At 43.7% G+C, this 16,917-nt stretch overlaps 1 protein-coding gene across 4 annotated transcripts in view; it reads right to left on the reverse strand.

The window, feature by feature from the left end:
• Positions 1-16,917, reverse strand: part of FAM135B (family with sequence similarity 135 member B) — a 376,201-nt gene that overhangs the window by 173,015 nt on the left and 186,269 nt on the right. For all 4 annotated transcript variants that reach the window (XM_034966641.3, XM_034966642.3, XM_008960143.5 and 1 more), the window contains exon 3: positions 14,971-15,050. In XM_034966641.3, coding sequence (XP_034822532.1) covers positions 14,971-15,050 — 80 coding nt within the window. The remainder of the gene's footprint in view (positions 1-14,970; positions 15,051-16,917) is intronic.

The following is a 16,917-nucleotide window of genomic DNA, read 5'->3' on the forward strand; positions in this document are numbered from 1 at the left end:
AAATTGAGGGGCAAAAGCACATTTGTCAGGTGTCACAGAACAAGCAAAGGCAGCCTCTACCTGAAAGAAACAGAAAGCAGTCCAGACTGAGTGAAGGCATGCATCCGGGATGATTTCAAAAGTTTTATTTCAGAGACCTTGAAAATAAGGCTCAGATATTTGCTGCTAATGAATGCTTTTTAGTCTATATCAAATGCCTCTCTATAGCTTTTTTCACTGTGGACTGAGACTTCTTTGAAATCCTCTCTGGTTCTTGTCTTTTTCTCTTAATTCTCTGGCTATTCCTCCTCAGGCATCCTCATCAACTTGTTTTTATCTGCCCACCCCTGAATGTTCACATGGCCTCAGAAGGCCTCGGCTGGCTTCCTTTCAAATTTCACAGAATCTCCACCTTCAAACTTATCCTCACGTCTGGCTTTAACCTCTGTGTATCTGCTGGTGACTCCACATGAATTAACATCAGTTCAGATCTTCCAACGAACAAGCTGAGTCCCTGGTGCTGGGCCGTTTATGCATTTTATTATATTGAATTATTTTTAGGCAATGCAGCTCCTTCTTTCCCAGCCCCCCAACTCAATCTTACATGGAAGTCTAATCTGTAAAACAGACAAACATAATTTTATGAAAATAATTTAGTTTATATAGTCCAAATGGGTAGCATTTGCTGAAGAAAATCAGTGAAACCATGAAGCTATTCTGGTTGACATGCAAGTTAGAAATCAAGAGCTATGGAGCTTTAGATAAGGAGTTTTTTATTTTTCTGACAGCATAAGATAGAGTATATCTAACATCTACAAGCATCACTGTTTGTACATACGTATTTTGTGTGATATATATTTGATTCATCCCATCCCTTTTCCAAATCTTTGGCTCTGCTATTCATTTTTACCCCCCGTGGTAACTATTTCTCTTGCTATTATTCAAAAACCCTAAAATTGATTTTTTTAAATAAAAATTTGGGATCAATTATTGTTTCAAAGTCCCGTTACTTTATCTAGCAAATGTTCACACACTCTTCCTCATGAATACTAAAGCCGAATGAGAGGTATGGGGAGCTCAGGGTAAGCACTGAAATCACACATAGCCCAATTTGTCATGACCTGGGATGCCATCTGTTCTCACGTCATTGCACAACTCTGTGCTGAGCGGATGTGACCCAGCCGGGCCTGGCATCTGGGCCCCTCACGTACAGGTGCTATGGAGGGGCATGTCTGCTTGCATCATGTCACGTGATCAGACGTATGCATCTGCTACATCACTCCCTCAGTGCCACAGAGTTGAAATATGGAAAGAAAGGAAGTCTACACAAAAACAGCTAAGAAATATAGCACGAGTCCATGATGGTGAGAAGGACAGGCAGAGCCACTGCCGTTTGAATATTAATTCCGTGACAAGGGCTTGCATGACCTAAGTAAATCTGCAACATGACCCCGTGAGACAGGGTCTACTCCTGCTATCATGCTCATATGCAGAAACTGAGGCACTGGGCGCTTGCCCAAAGTCTCACCATTTTAGAGGTGGAGCCAGGATTTGAACCCAGACACTAGAAGTTATATTCCTAAAATAGGTCTTCACTGTATAAATATTTACTAATATAATAAGACAAACATTTCATTCATTGCATTTTTTAAAACATGTAACATATTTAAGAAAAGCAACTGAAATAATATGTGGGTAGTTAACCTAGAGGTCAGTCTGTGGAACACTGTCTGAGAGACCACTAAAAGTCTAATCTTGTCACTGCTGCATCAGTGTGAACGTCCAATGAGAGCTGGGAGCATGAAGAGAAGGAGGACAGTGAGGATGCTGAGCAAAGGAAGGAATCTGGTTCTGCATCAGGCAGTGCCAGGGGCACAAGGGGAAGCTGAACATCCGAGAAGGAAGACAGCTCTGATGGATAGGACTTAAAATTTTGATTAGAGGCAGAAGTGAGGGTGGATAAGGGGGTCAGGATGAAGCTCAGGTCCATCTTGCTGGGCCAGCTGCATGGCAGGGCCATTTATCAACAAAGCTAATTCCCTCCTTCAGCAGATGCTTGCCACAGGTCCTGTTCCCAACACCACGGGCACAGAAGGGAACAAACAACACTTGCCCAGACCCGGGAACTGGACCATCTGGACTTGAATCCTACCTCCACGACTTAATACTTGGAGAGCCTTGGGCAAGTCAGTGGCTTCTCTACACCTAAATTTCCCCTTCTGCAAAACGGGGACCTATTCATATAACTTATCACATAGGGAAGATGTGATGAGTTAAGTACAGCATACATATGAAATATTACAAATAACTCCTAGCATGTAAACACCACTCAGTAGGAGTGATCCGCTGAAAGTAACATTATTATTAAATTCAAGAGGAGACGCAGACGAAAAATAACTAAGCCCATATATAATAAATTAACTGAAGTCACCTAAAGAAAAAAAGAGTAAGGACTTGCATATCAACAAGCGAAACAGACAATCTATTCAAAGAAGAAACTGAGCAAGAATTCCTCTCTCAGAAGGTGACATTTGAGCAAAGACCTGAATTAATTAAGGAAACAAGCTAGACAAAGGTTGGGAGAGAAATCACCAAGTGCCAGACAAAAACATACCCAAGTTCAGAAGCTCTGAATTGGGAATGAACTTGGTTCATTCAAGAATGAATAAGAGTGACAGGGAAGAGGGATAGAAGATGAGTGTAAGAGGAACTCAGCGATGAGATGACCCCAAGCTAACCAGGACCTGCTAAGAAGTCTGGATTTTTTTCCCCATGGTTTACAGGATACAATAATATAATAGTGACAAGCCAGACTGTCTGAGTTAGAACCCTGACCCCACCTCTTATTATACCTTGGCTAGGCCATAGGCTCATTTTTGACTATGAGTATTAACTTGTGGATTTTTAAAAAACTATTCCCAAGGAACACACAATGGGAGGGACAGGGGTATCAGGACCTCTGAAATGCAAAATGAGAAAGGGGAGTGTTCTCAGGGTAACAGTCCTGCTCACAGAGATTCTATACACCCCACACTGGGTCCCTTAGAGCCATTTCAAAAACGGTGCCTGTAATCCCAGCTACTCGGGAGGCTGAGGCACAAGAATCACTTGAACCCGGGATGCGGAGGTTGCAATGAGCCGAGATCGCGCCACCGCACTCCAGCCTGGGCGATAGAGTGAGATTCAGTCTCAAAATAAATAAATAAATAAATAAATAAATAAATAGAAAAATAGAGAAAAACACTCTAACTTTTGGTGATCCCGCTTCCTAGCAATTATATTAAAATATACCCAATTTTAATTATATTAAAATTTCCCACAAATGAGTCAGAGAAATATGTATTATTTTCTACAACATGTGTTTTCAAAATTAGTTACCTCCTAATAATCCTTGACTATCTGTTGCCTATCAAAGAAGGCTCAATTCATCCACTATCATGAAAAGTAATTCTTAAATGAGGAAAGAGAAAATTTCATGTTTTTATTATGCAGATGAACCCCCCCTCCAAACAACAATGAGCCCAGCAGAGGTGGACCCAACTCCACCAGAACTGACACCCACTCACCAGGCCTCACCATTTTATTTGTGTTTGCCTTGGCTGCCAACGGCAGGCTACCTGGAGTCTGCAAGCTGCCCAGTGGCTTAGGGAATGGTTGAGATACACATGCATGTATACATACACATACACACATACACACACACACACACACACACACACACCCACGATCCAAATACAAAAATTAAGCTGCAGAGTCAAAATTAATAATGCTTAATTGAATTTCCTCAAAATGATAGTCCATTGGTCTCATGAGTCTTTATGAAAATGTCAGTGCATTTGCAGAGACCTTGTAGGTAGCTTTTCTTACTTTGTAACATTTCTTGAGTATGCAGAAAAATCACAAATGCTTATGAATAAAGAGTTAGTTACCAGGAGGTAACTAATTTTGAAAACACATGTTGTAGAAAAATAATACATATTTATCTGATTCATTTGTGGGAAATTTTAATATAATTAAAATTGGTATATTTTAATATAATTAAAATTGGTATATTTTAATATATTTGCTAGGAAGTGGGATCACCAAAAGTGAGAGTGGTATTTATTTATTTATTTATTTGAGATGGAATCTTGCTCTATCACCCAGGCTGGAGTGCGGTGGCAAGATCTCGGCTCACTGCAGCCTCCACATCCCGGGTTCAAGTGATTCTTGTGCTTCAGCCTCCCGAGTAGCTGGGATTACAGGCACTATTTTTTAAATGGCTCTAAGGGATCCAGTGTGGGGTGTATGGAATCTCTGTGAGCAGGACTGTTACCCTGAGAACACTCCCCTTTCTCATTTCACATTTCAGAAGTCCTTACACCCGTGTCCCTCCCACTGTGTGTTCCTTGGGAATAATTAAAAAAAAAAAATCCACAAGTTAATACTCATGGTTAAAAACGAGCCTGTGGCCTAGCCAAGGTATACATTCAGCAGAGCCTGGAGACTGCCCTCCTGCCGTTTATGGCAACCACTATTCCATTTGCTTAACAGCCTCCCTAGCTCAGAAATAAAATCTATTTCTTTTCACGATTACAGTGCTTTCCACCAGCACCCGATGAAAATGCATCTGTGAGCAGGTCAAGAATCAAAGTCCTCTGCTGCAAAGGTCCTCAAAGATGTGGCTTTCACATTTAAAGCATTAAGACTACAGAATTTCTTCTTATAACTGTTAAGCCACCAAGAAGGAAAGACTAAATCATGTAACTATCCATCATTAGTATCAACCTATTAGCTACAATTTTAGAATTCCAAGGTTCTAGGAGAGCAAAGAATTTATCTTGTGCAGCCCCATGTGAATTTCCTCTTCAATATTTTCTCCCCGTGCCATTTTATCCACTTTTTTTTTTTTTTTTTTTTTTTTAGAGACTGAGTCTCGCTCTGTTGCCAGGCTAGAGTGCAGTGGCACTATCTCAGCTCACTATAACCTCCACCTCCCAGGTTCAAGCGATTCTCCTGCCTCAGTCTCCGGAGTAGCTGGGACTATAGGCATGCACCAACACTCCCAGCTAATTTTTTGTATTTTTAGTAGGGGCGGGGTTTCACCATGTTGTCCAGGATGGTCTCGATCTCTTGACTTTGTGATCTGCCCACCTCGGCCTCCCAAAGTGCTGGGATTAAGGCATAAGCCACTGCGCCCGGCCTTATTTTACTTTTAAATTTTGACTTAGGAGATCTGGGAGTCAGGATCAAGAAACTGACCTTAGCAAATGCCCATGGGATTCTGTGAGTCAGGACCTTGGGCACACATTGAGGAACTCTGCGCTATGCGATGTGGACCCACATGCTGTGGTTTGAGGGGGTACAGAACAGTTCTCCCCACACTGATCCTAAATATTTTCCATGAGGATAACTCAAATGCCAGGCATCATACTTCATTCTCAGTCTATCAGAAACCTCCTGACCAAAACAGAAAGCGGTTGTCTTGCCTCGTTTGGTTATTTTGTTTTCTCCAAATAATCAGGATTTTTTTCTTTAAGTAACGCTTTAATGACTATGAGAACTCCAAACAGCATGGTGTTCCACTGATATTCTTTCTACCTAAACAGCCTATTTTGCCTAGCCTTCAAGAGCTCAATTTTCTTTTTTTTTTCCAACTGCATGAACTCAGCTTTCCACTTCCTTTTGTTCTTTGCTCCGAGCTCTGTCTTCAGATGTGGCTTTTCATCCACGCATTCAACAAATACACATGAGATGCCTACTCTGCCCCAGGCCCTCTGCTAGGCACCAGCCAGCCAGCATTGAAGAAAGCAACATGGTGCCAGCAACTTGGAGTGTGCATCTTAGCATCACCTTCCTCACGAAAGATTAACTTATATCTCTAAGTATCAAAGGAACAAAAAAGCTTTCTCATGTTAAAAAGACCTGGATGACTCCAAATAGATGCACACAATTTTATAACGCCCTTTTCATTGTGCATGGCCTCATACCATGCTGAACCCCTGCTTGAAACCTTCGGTACAAGAACAGTTCCGTGCTGTGGAAGACAACATCGCAGTTGGGCATCTCAGGGTTCAGAGAGAGCTCTGGACCAGTGCCTGGCACACAGGAGGCCCTCGAGAAGCTTTGAACAAGTAAAACTCCATCAGGACTAACATTCCAGTCCATGCAACTTCCCCACCTTCTGTTATAAAACTAAAATAGCCAGTGTTGATGAGAGTTCATCATGTCGGACTCCCTTTTCAGTGTGACATTTTTAATTCTCACAAAAACCACATGAAGGAAGTGTTATTATTATTATTATTATTCCCATTTTACAGAGAAGAAAAATGAATTCCAGGGAGGGGAGTGAGGAGTCCGAGGTCATCCAGTGTGAATGCGGGCCCAGGCTTCTGATTCTAGAATCTGTGTAAGTGGTACTCTAGAGACAGAGGTTGTTCTCTTCCACCCACAAGGCGAGCCCCTCTGAAGCCTTGTGCTACATCTCTGGATGCATGCTTCAGGGGCCCTCCGCTTGTCCCTCATCCCTAGATTTGTTTGCTTAAAACTCATTGTACTGGGTGAAGTTTCCCATGCAGCAGCTGTTAACGCCACTGCCTGAGCAAGAAGAAGGTAGTCAAGCTAACCAGGGGACCCTGGAGCCTTACCCCCTAGGGAACGAATGCAGGGCAGGGCTGTTGACTCCAAGTGAGCCAAAGTATAAAGATCTGCTGGGGGGACCCTCCTCATTTCTGAGCAGATGAAGATTTGCCTTGATGACCTGCACCAGAAATCAGGACACCAGAAGTCAGTTGTGCCTCACAAAAGAGGGCACCTTGCCAAGGAGGCCCTCCTGAGCCCTGAGTCCCTGGGGCCTCCCTGCCCAAGCCCACATTGCTCACGTTGTAACTGCCACACAATCTCTCTGTCCACACCCTGGTCTTTGGGCCCCATGAAAGTAGCGCCAGCCACCAAGCTCGCTGTCAACAGTGCCTCATACACAGCAAACTTTCAAAAGTAGAATTTTATGCTGGGTAAGTATCTTAACAGAAATCACAACACGTGCCAGTTAGAATGGCGATTATTAAAAAGTCAGGAAACAACAGATGCTGGAGAGGTTGTGGACAAACAGGAACGCTTTTACACTGTTGGTAGGAGTGTAAATTAGTTCAACCATTGTGGAAGACAGTGTGGCAATTCCTCAAGGATCTAGAACCAGAAATACCATTTGCCCTAGCAATCCCATTACTGGGTGTATATCCAAAGGATTATAAATCATTCTACTATAAAGACACATGCACATGTGTGTTTACTGCAGCACTATTTACAATAGCAAAGACTTGGAACCAACCCAAATGCCCATCAATGATAGACTGGATAAAGAAAATGAGGCACATATACACCATGGAATATTATGCAGCCATAACAAAGAATGAGTTCATGTCCTTTGCAGGGACACGGATGAAGCTGGAAACCATCATTCTCAGGAAACTAACACAGGAACAGAAAACCAAACACTGCATGCTCTCACTCATAAGTGGGAGTTGAACAATGAGAACACATGGACACAGGGAGGGGAACATCACACACCGGGGCCTGTCAGGGGGCAGGGGGCAAGGGGAGGGAGAGCATTAGGATAAATACCTAATGTATGCGGGGCTTAAAACCTGGAGATGGGTTGGTAGGTGCGGCAAACCACCATGGCCCATGCATGTCTATGTAACAAACCTGCACGTTCTGCACATGTATCCCAGAACTTAAAGTAAAATAAAAAAATAAAGAAGTAGCCACTATGCTAATCCCAATTTAAAAAGAAAAGAAATCACAACAAACGTGATTTCTAAGAGATTATTCCTGCCAGATGTGGCAGGGGGTGGTGCAAGGCTGTGGTGTCCTGGTGCGTGCACCTGTGCATGAAAATCCATGCGTATGTGGGCTCCCAACAGGACAGGAAATCTATCAAGTACCCACATATGTTACCTGCACTGATCCTTCAAACATTTCTACAGGGTCATTCCTATCATTGCTATTCCCATTTATAGAGAGCTGAAGAGTGGCACAGAAGCTACTGGTTCAGGGCTACGAGAACCTGGGTGGACTCAGGTTTGGCCAACTTCAAACCCTACTTCCTAATTGCTATACTATTTCTAGCAGCTTCTGGACACAGATGCTAAGGCAGCAGACAACGATGTATTGTTAAATAACTTATGATGGGTGTGCCGTCAGTGAGACCCAGATGGGGAATGGAGAACCAGGGTAGGGAAAGACAGGAAGACAGGCCTGGGTACATTTCAGAGGTCCTGAGAAGGGCACTTCAGCCTGATTGTCAGGCAACTTGGGAGTGAGCCTTACCTCCCATCCTGAGACAAGGGAGCTGGGTTTCCATGACCCTGTGTTAGTAGCCATTTGTTCACAGCAAGGGTTGGGGTGAGGATGGGGGATGATGGGATTCAAACTTCCAGGAAAGTTTAATTATTGGACAAAATGCTTCCTATTGTCTGGTAGTGGTCCTCCACAGGGAAGCCCCAGGTTCTGGGAACTGGAAACACATTAAAATAGGGTAGAAGAAGCACAGAAATGCAGGTGGGGTGTGGAAGGGGCTACGTGCTGCATGCCTACAGCTTGTGTGAAGGACGTTCAGTTGAGTAACTATTAATTCTGACAGGGGCAGGAGACTGCCCTTAGACCACCTGGTCGTTGAAGGCTGCATGCATTCTTTCTATAAGTCCATTGGGAGGAGAGGTGGGAAAGAAAGAAAAAGGAAGGGGTAGGCATTCAAAGTTGAAGGAACCGCAAAAACAGGAGCTGAGATGAGTCAAGGCACAAGACTGCACGGAGACTGATGGAAGCTCCTGAAGGGGGGTCCTATTTGGCCAGCAGGTATCATGGCACAATCTCAAGGACAAAGGATACAGCGACAATGCTGGCTTGGCCCAAAGGAAGTGGGGTGGTCACCCACGTCCCTGACAGAGCAGATTCCTGGCCTGCTCGGAGTGGAAGGAAATGGCCCCTGGGCTTGGCGTTTCTGAGTTGACTGCTGTGACCTGCCTGGAAGCCAAAAAGATGGAAGAGCCCCTTTTAAGTGCTTCCCTTAATCAGGAAGGCCACTCTGCCACCCACCCTGCCGGCCACCCTGCCGGCCCTGGGTAGGCTCTTCTGTGGCCCCAGGCTGGTACTTAGAGCCTGGGGGCTGCAGTGTTTTACCTGCTTAGAATTCTCCATGAAAACAGACATATTTGATATTTAGGTGCTTTAATGGACCCTGAAAAGAAATTAGATTGATTCATTTGAAGAATAAATGTCTGTCCCCCGCCCTCTACATGGTAAAACTCTTAAATGCTTCTACTTAATGGAAATGGAAATTACCTCTCAAAACATTACGAAAACTACTCATGGCAATTTTTATATGTTTCCGCAATTTACTGTGCTATCTTTTCTCTTGCTTTGATGAGCAATGACTAGTAGATGCCTGTTTTGTGCCTGATCATTTACCGCAGCCTCACTCGACTTGAACAGACCCCGCTCCCAAGCATGATTCAACTGATCAGCCCCCTAAGGGAAAGAAATAACATCTCTAGGTAGGAAGAGGCTGTAGAATCTATTAAGCAGCAACATTTTGGTGGAAGAAAAGAGCCAAGGCTAAGTATATTTAACATCTGTTCACACAGACATGGACATACCAATTACTTTGTAACCCTGAACTCAAAAGAAAAAAACAAATCTGAGACCCGCAAAACATAAGCAAGCCTTTGAAGAAAGCATAATTACATTTTAAATTGTCTTACACCTGTTTTATCTTCCTGGAATACCTGAACTCTCACATTCAATTAATTAACATTCATCTTTGTATTTCTCAGGGCATAGTACAATTTCTGGCTTGTAGGAGGCATCTGAAAAATTTGTTGAACTCAGATAAATATCAGTTTTGATCCAAATGTCATATGCTTGACTGACAAGTATAATAAGTGAGTATGTTAGAAATAAGACAGACCAAATCAATTATACATACACACATATATATACATGTATATAGTTATATGTATAGACATTTATATGTATAGGAAGACCACTTGAAATTATATACACACATGCATGTATATGTATACATACACATGTATGTTTGTGTGTGTATATGTTATGTCTTATGATTACTACAAAGAATAGTGAAAGTAGCATTCAATTTGAGTACTGAGACACACAATGAAGTTTCTGAAAATCCCCATCACATTTTTACTAAGAAAAATTTATGTTCTCTTCTATCTGCATAACTAGCTGTTGGCAAGCCACATCCTATTGGCAGGCCTCCTCTTAGAAACTATGAGATGAGGCCAGGCGTGGTGGCTCACGCCTGTAATACTAGCACTTTGGGAGGCTGAGGCGGGCGGATCACTTGAGGTCAGGAGGGCAAGACCAGCCTGGCCAACATGGTAAAACTCCATCTCTACTAAAAATATGAAAATTAACCAGGCATGGTGGCACACACCAGTAATCCCAGCCACTCGGGAGGCTGAGGCAGGAGAATCATTTGAACCCAAAAGGTGGAGGTTGCGGTGAGCCGAGATTGCACCACTACACTCCAGTCTGGGAGACTGAGCAAGACTCCGTCTCGGAAAAAAAAAAAAAAAGAAAGAAAGAAAAAGAAACTACCAGATGAGACTGTACAACCTGGCTTTCCCTTGAATGTTTAGACCTCGTCTCTCTAAGGGTCCACAGGAATGCAGCAATAATACAAAAAGCCTGTCACAGTGTATCATTCTTTTTTTTTTTTTTTTTTTGAGACAGAGTCTCACTCTGTCACCCAGGCTGGAGAGCAGTGGCGCGATCTCTGCTCACTGCAACCTCTGCCTCCCGGGTTCAAGCAATTCTCCTGTCTCAGTCCCCCAAGTAGCCAGGACTACAGGTGTGCACCACCATGCCTGGCTATGTTTTTCTATTTTTAGTAGAGATGGGGTTTTGCCATGTTGGCCAGGCTCGTCCTGAACTCCTGACCTCAGGTGATCTGCCTGCCTCGGCCTCCCAAAGTGCTGGGATTACAGGTGTGAGCCACCTCACCTGGCCACAGGCTGTATCATTCTTTAAGGCCATTGTGGACACAGAGATTAGCAAATGCTGCTGGTCACAGTCTTGGTCCTGAGCTGGTTGTCCCAGCCATTCCTGTATCCCACTCTCTTATCGTCCATCGATGTCCATCTTCCCATCTTACCTTCACACTGAATGTTCAGCAACATCCCTCCTGTTTAACCTTGACATCTGACATGGTTTTGCTATGTCCCCACCCAAATCTCATCTTGAATTCCACATGTTGTGGGAGGGACCCAGTGGGAGGTAACTGAATCATGGAGGCAAGTATTTCCCATGCTGTTACTGTGATAGTGAATAGGTCTCATGAGATCTGACAGTTTTAAAAAGAGGAGTTCTCCTATACAAACTCTGTCTCTACTTGCCTGCTGCCAGCCATGTAAGACGTGACTTGTTCCTTCTTGCCTTCCCTGGTGATTGTGAGGTTTCCCCACCCGTGCGGAACTATAAGTCCAATGAAACCTTTTATTATGTAAATTGCCCAGTCTTGGGTATGTCTTTATCAGCAGCATGAAAACGGACTAATATAGCACCCCTTCACCCATGCTATGAGGGCCCTCTGTCTCACTTACATCAAATCACCCTGTTTAAACATCCCTTCTGTCACCTTTGCCTTAGGAACACTTCTGTTGGCTCCATCTGCAAGCTTCCCTTGAATGTTTGACTTCCCTTGAATGGTAAGACTTTTTATTAACTGTAAATATTAATAATAATAGCTGCATTTTATTTTTCCCATTTTGTATCAAGCACTATGCTAGGGGCTTTGCCATCATGCTCTCAAATCCTCTCTGAAATCCTAGGCAAAAGGTATGACTATCCCCATTGTGGTAAAAAAAAAAAAAAAAAAAGATACATGGAACAAAACAGCCAAATGAAATCATTTATTCCAACAAGATCATTCAAGTACTGAGTATCAAACGCATCATTAAAGTCCAAATGTTTTCACTCCTCCTGGTTCTCTTCCAATATGTTATATTTTTTTGCCTAAAGATATATTTTTCTTTTTTCCCCTCAGAAATGCATACAGATAATGGAAAATATGTTTGGATAGTTGGCCAGAAATAGGACTGCCAGAGTTTCCTCCCATCACTGTACATGCAGACGGTGCTTCCAATGAATGGCGAGAGTCTATTTCCGTTCCCCTGGGGCTGGCCTTGTCACCTGCCCTGAACAATGAACTGTGGAGGAAGCAACCCTGGGCCAGTCTCCATCTAGCCCTTAAGTGGCCTGGAATCTTCTTCATTTTCTCTCTGAGGAACTCAGCTATCATGTAAGAAGTCTGACCACCCAACTGGAGACAGAAGCCCAGCTGTCCCTTATCTGGTGCAGCCACTCCAACCAAGGGGTCAGACACAGATGAGTGAAAGCCATCTTGGCTGCTCCATCCTCAGCTGAGATCTCAGCTGAAGGTAGTGCATAAATGTCCCCAGCCTAGGCCGGCTAACTCAAAACATTATAAAAGAATAAGCCATTGTTAAAAGTCACAAGTTTTGGAGTGCTTCATAATGCAGCGGTCTCTAACCAAAAATAGTATAATTGGAAAATTCACCTTGAAGAAGAAATACAAATTCTGCACATCCCTCACCTGGGGCACAATCTCACTGTAAATTATTGCTGGCCACTGTGTTAGTATTCTGTTCTAAACAGTGTGCTACTGTAAAGCTCAAGGCATACCAACTTCATCATAATTATTCTTCTGTTAAACTATACTAGAAAAGAAAATAGTTTTTTTTTATTTTCTTTGTCTCTGTGCAGCACTATCTCAAGCCCTTCTCTTCCCCCATTACTCGCTGGGCTCTGCCAACCACTGAGCATCCTGCAGCCCTCTGGTCCTCACAGCTGGGGCCTGCCACCTCCAAAAGATGGCTCATCCGGTGACAGGACCCAAGCTCCTGTTGTCCACAGTCACAAGGAAGAAGCAGAGTCCTTGATGGGAGCCTGGGGATGGCTTTCATCAGGCCGGCTGTGGTGTTATTTCTGCTTCACTTCTAGGTCTCTCTCCGAGGCTTTTACCTTGACCCTGAGAGCAGGTTCCTCAAACCCCTGATGATATGACCACAGGTAGGACTAACTGGCTACTTACCTTGTGCTGGTTCTTGTTCTGACATATGTATATTTAGAACCTCTGTGAAATAGAAAGTGTCCTTTTTATTTATAATTTCTAAGACAAATATCTATGAAGAATGCATTTTTATCCTCATATTTCAGGAAACTAAAGTTCAAGCTGCTCATGTTATTATCCAATGTACACATATGGACACTGGTTCACGCAGGGCAGGGTCCAAATCCCCTGCTCTCTCTGTGGACATCAGGGACCTTCTTCTGTTGGAAGGTAGGGTGGGGAAGGGGTGAAGCACAGGATGATAGGAAAGGAGGGAACTACTGGATTCTTAAATCACTCTGGATCTACACTGGACCTAGAAGAATGGATGGCCTACTTATCAGATGCCTGATTCCTTCCCAGGAGAGAGGGGTGGAGGGAAAGAGGAGGAACACCTTGGAAATATGGCAACTTGACTGTTATTTAATGCTTCACTCTGCTCAGAGGCAAGGGAGAAGCCGGTGGCCATCAGTGTCTTTCCTTTTGTAGATCACAGACTTGAGTTATCCTATTGCTCTGAAACCACAGGCTTCTTCTCATGTTCTATCATGTGGCCTGGGGAACCAGGTCCCCCTCCAGATGTCTTCCATGGTAAATTTAAGCAGACCACCACATCTACTTTCCTGACTTGTGGGTATTCAATTGCATGTGATTCCTCTCACCATAACACGTTGCAAATTCCAAGTGAATTATATCAAGTGTAGCTACGACCAGTACTCTTAGCTCTACTGAACTGGATTTCTACAACATTCTTGGCTACTCGTACTTTATAATTAAACAGATTTTGCACAGTTCTGTCTGTTTACTTTAATGCTCCCTACCCTCTACCCTACCCTTTAAGTCTTTCTACTTTTTTTTTGTTTGTTTGTTTTGTTTGTTTGTTTGTTTTCTTTTTGGAGCTCCACTCTGTCACCCAGGCTGGAGTGGAGTGCAGTGCAGTGGCACAATCTTGGCTCACTGCCACCTCTGCCTCCCAGGTTTAAGTGATTCTCCTGCCTCAGCCTCCTGGGTACTGAGATTGCAGGCACCTGCCACCATGCCTGGCTAATTTTTTTGTATTTTTAGTATGGGCAGGGTTTCTCCTTGTTGACCAGGCTGGTCTCAAACTCCTGACCTCAGATGATCTGCCCACCTCGGCCTCCCAAAGTGCTGGGATTACAGGCATGAGCCACTGCACTCAGCCTCTCCTTCTTCTTAAGGTCTAGCTAGTCTACACAGTCCTCCCAAATTTACTAATGCAAACTCCTAATAGCTCTACTAGTTAATATTATGTCTGTCTTTATTTCTGGCATGGTAAGTTCTCTTTTTCTGACTCAACACTCTGTGATAGACTACCTGCTCAGAGCCCTGGTTACCCACTTTGTACTCCAGCCTTCTCAAGATCAGGATCTGAGTTGTCCTTGGCAATCCTTCTCCTCAAGCTGGGAGCACTGCTCTTGGACCCCTCACGGTGTATGAAAAGTGCCACTGACACCGCCTACTCACTCAGTCCTCTGTACCTAGTTGATTCCCAGGTTCCCTTTAACAGGCTTCTCTACCCACTTGCTGGATGTCATTTCCTACCAGCGTCCTCCCTGACTTGACTTTAACCAACCCTCCACAGCCAGTTTATCTCCAAATACTGGCTGTTCCTGGGAAAGTGTATTTTTCTTAAGCCAGGTTCCCCTTGCCACAATGTACACATATGGCCACCTCCAACTGTTGGTTTCCATTTCCAAAATTCGCCATCCAACATTCACCACAGATTGACTGAGTATGTCTACATGCCTTGCACTCTGCTGTGCCCTGGCGAGCAGTGACAAAGGGAGGTTCGCCATTGGGGGCAAGTGCCCCATTGCCATTCTTCTGCTCACCTGTCTGCCCAGCGATGGAGGCACTCAGTCTGTGGGGGATCCTTGAAGACACCTTCAAGGTCACTCGGATCTGGTAATACCTAAGAAAAGAGAAGAGGACAGGGTGCTGAAGATCAGCCTTCTTAACGTTGACTTCTAAAAATACCTAGAATTAATCCTGAAAGCCATAGGAAATCAGGGAATTTCTTGGCAGCATGCACGATCATCTGGCATCAATGAGAAATGCATTTTATCAGCAGAGTTGGAGAGGGAAGCGACGGGGCAGTGTTGGAGATTGGAAGTTGAGTTCACTTGAGATCACACAAGACTGAACAAGGTTGGAGGTGATGGGAATAGAGAAAAGAAAGAGATGGGTCATGTGACACAGTTTCATTAAGAGGTGTGGGTTTTATTTAGTCAAGAAAGGTTATTGTTATAGGAAAGTAGGTTATTTACGCACAGTGGAGAATCCATCTATAAATTGAGTTTCTATCATATTGCAACACAAAAACCACTTCCTTTAGTAACACAGCCGCTGAGTTATTCTTCTTGGAAGTGTTGCCAAATGCACTTTTCCCTGTATATTTCACCTTCCTTAATTTTAACACAGAACTCCCATTTTCAAATTCTACCATTTCAGTACAATGTGCAGGTTCTCCTGATGTCAGTTAACTCTCTAATGTGCCCTCTTTTGCCCCAAGTACAGAAGCATCTTTTGAAGTTCTGTGCTTTGCAATTAATGACTTTTTGCTTGTAAGCATTTGAGGACATTTCTGGCATCATCATTGTTCTCTTCTTTTACTAATTTGAAACCCATTGTGAAATGGAATGTGAATAAACCAAAGTGAAATATAAGGAAAATGGACCATGAACACATCAGTCTCCCGTGGCTCATTAAGCTCATAGCTGGGCGAGCACCCTGTTATTGACGTCCTTGCACTGCACATACACTCGTAGAATGTTTCTGTTGGCAGTCTCATGCTTGTTTTTAATGTATAAATGATGAACAAAAATGAAGAGAAAAGGTCACTGGCGCTGGATTCATAGCTGCAGCATAAGTGACACATTTCCAGCTGTGTGACTTTAAGTACATCACATAACTTCTCTGAACTTGTTCCTGTATCTGTAAAATGAATATATATATATTGAGATGGCATCTTGCTGTGTCGCCCAGGCAGGCATATAGTGGTATGATCTCAGCTAACTACAACATCCGCCTCCTGGGTTCAAGCAATTCTTCTGCCTCAGCCTCCCACGTAGCTGGGACTAGAGGCATGCACCACCACGCCTGGCTAATTTTTGTATTTTTAGTAGAGATGGGGTTTCACCATGTTGGTCAGTCTGGTCTTGAACTCCTGACCTCATGATCCACCTGCCTCAGCCTCCCAAAGTGTTGGGATTACAGACATAAGCCACCATGCCCGGCCAAAATGAGTATTTTTTAAAAGTACCTGCTATGACTTCTATTTCCAGAAAGACGAAGTGACAGACATACTTTACCCTATTTTTCTCACTAAGCACAACAAAAACTCTAACCATATATAGAAAACAAGCAAATGAAGATTCTTCAAGGTAGAGAGGAAAGCAGACAGGTTAGGAACCTCAGGACCCAAGAAGAGACATGCTGGTGAGGCTTCTGCATTTCCTGTTGCCTCATATATCCCAGACTGGATACTGGAGAAGCCAAGAAGCCAGAAAAGCTAATAGCCACCAACAAGAAAATTATACAAAAAAAAAAGCCCTCTCCCTCCAGCCGAAGGATCAGGAAGAGAACAGCCTAGCAAGACAGAAAACTTTTAGGCAACAGCTGTCTACTCCAGTCAAGAAACAGAAAACACTGTGGGCCCACCTCCACCCACACCAGCAAAGGCAAAGTGGGAAGTCTAGACACCCGCCATCCCCAGACTGCATGAAAACACTGCATCCCCACCCAACCTGCCAAGATAAGGACTTCAGCAGGGAGCCAGG

Source organism: Pan paniscus, chromosome 7 (genome assembly GCF_029289425.2).
Source record: "Pan paniscus chromosome 7, NHGRI_mPanPan1-v2.0_pri, whole genome shotgun sequence".
NCBI lineage: Eukaryota > Metazoa > Chordata > Mammalia > Primates > Hominidae > Pan > Pan paniscus.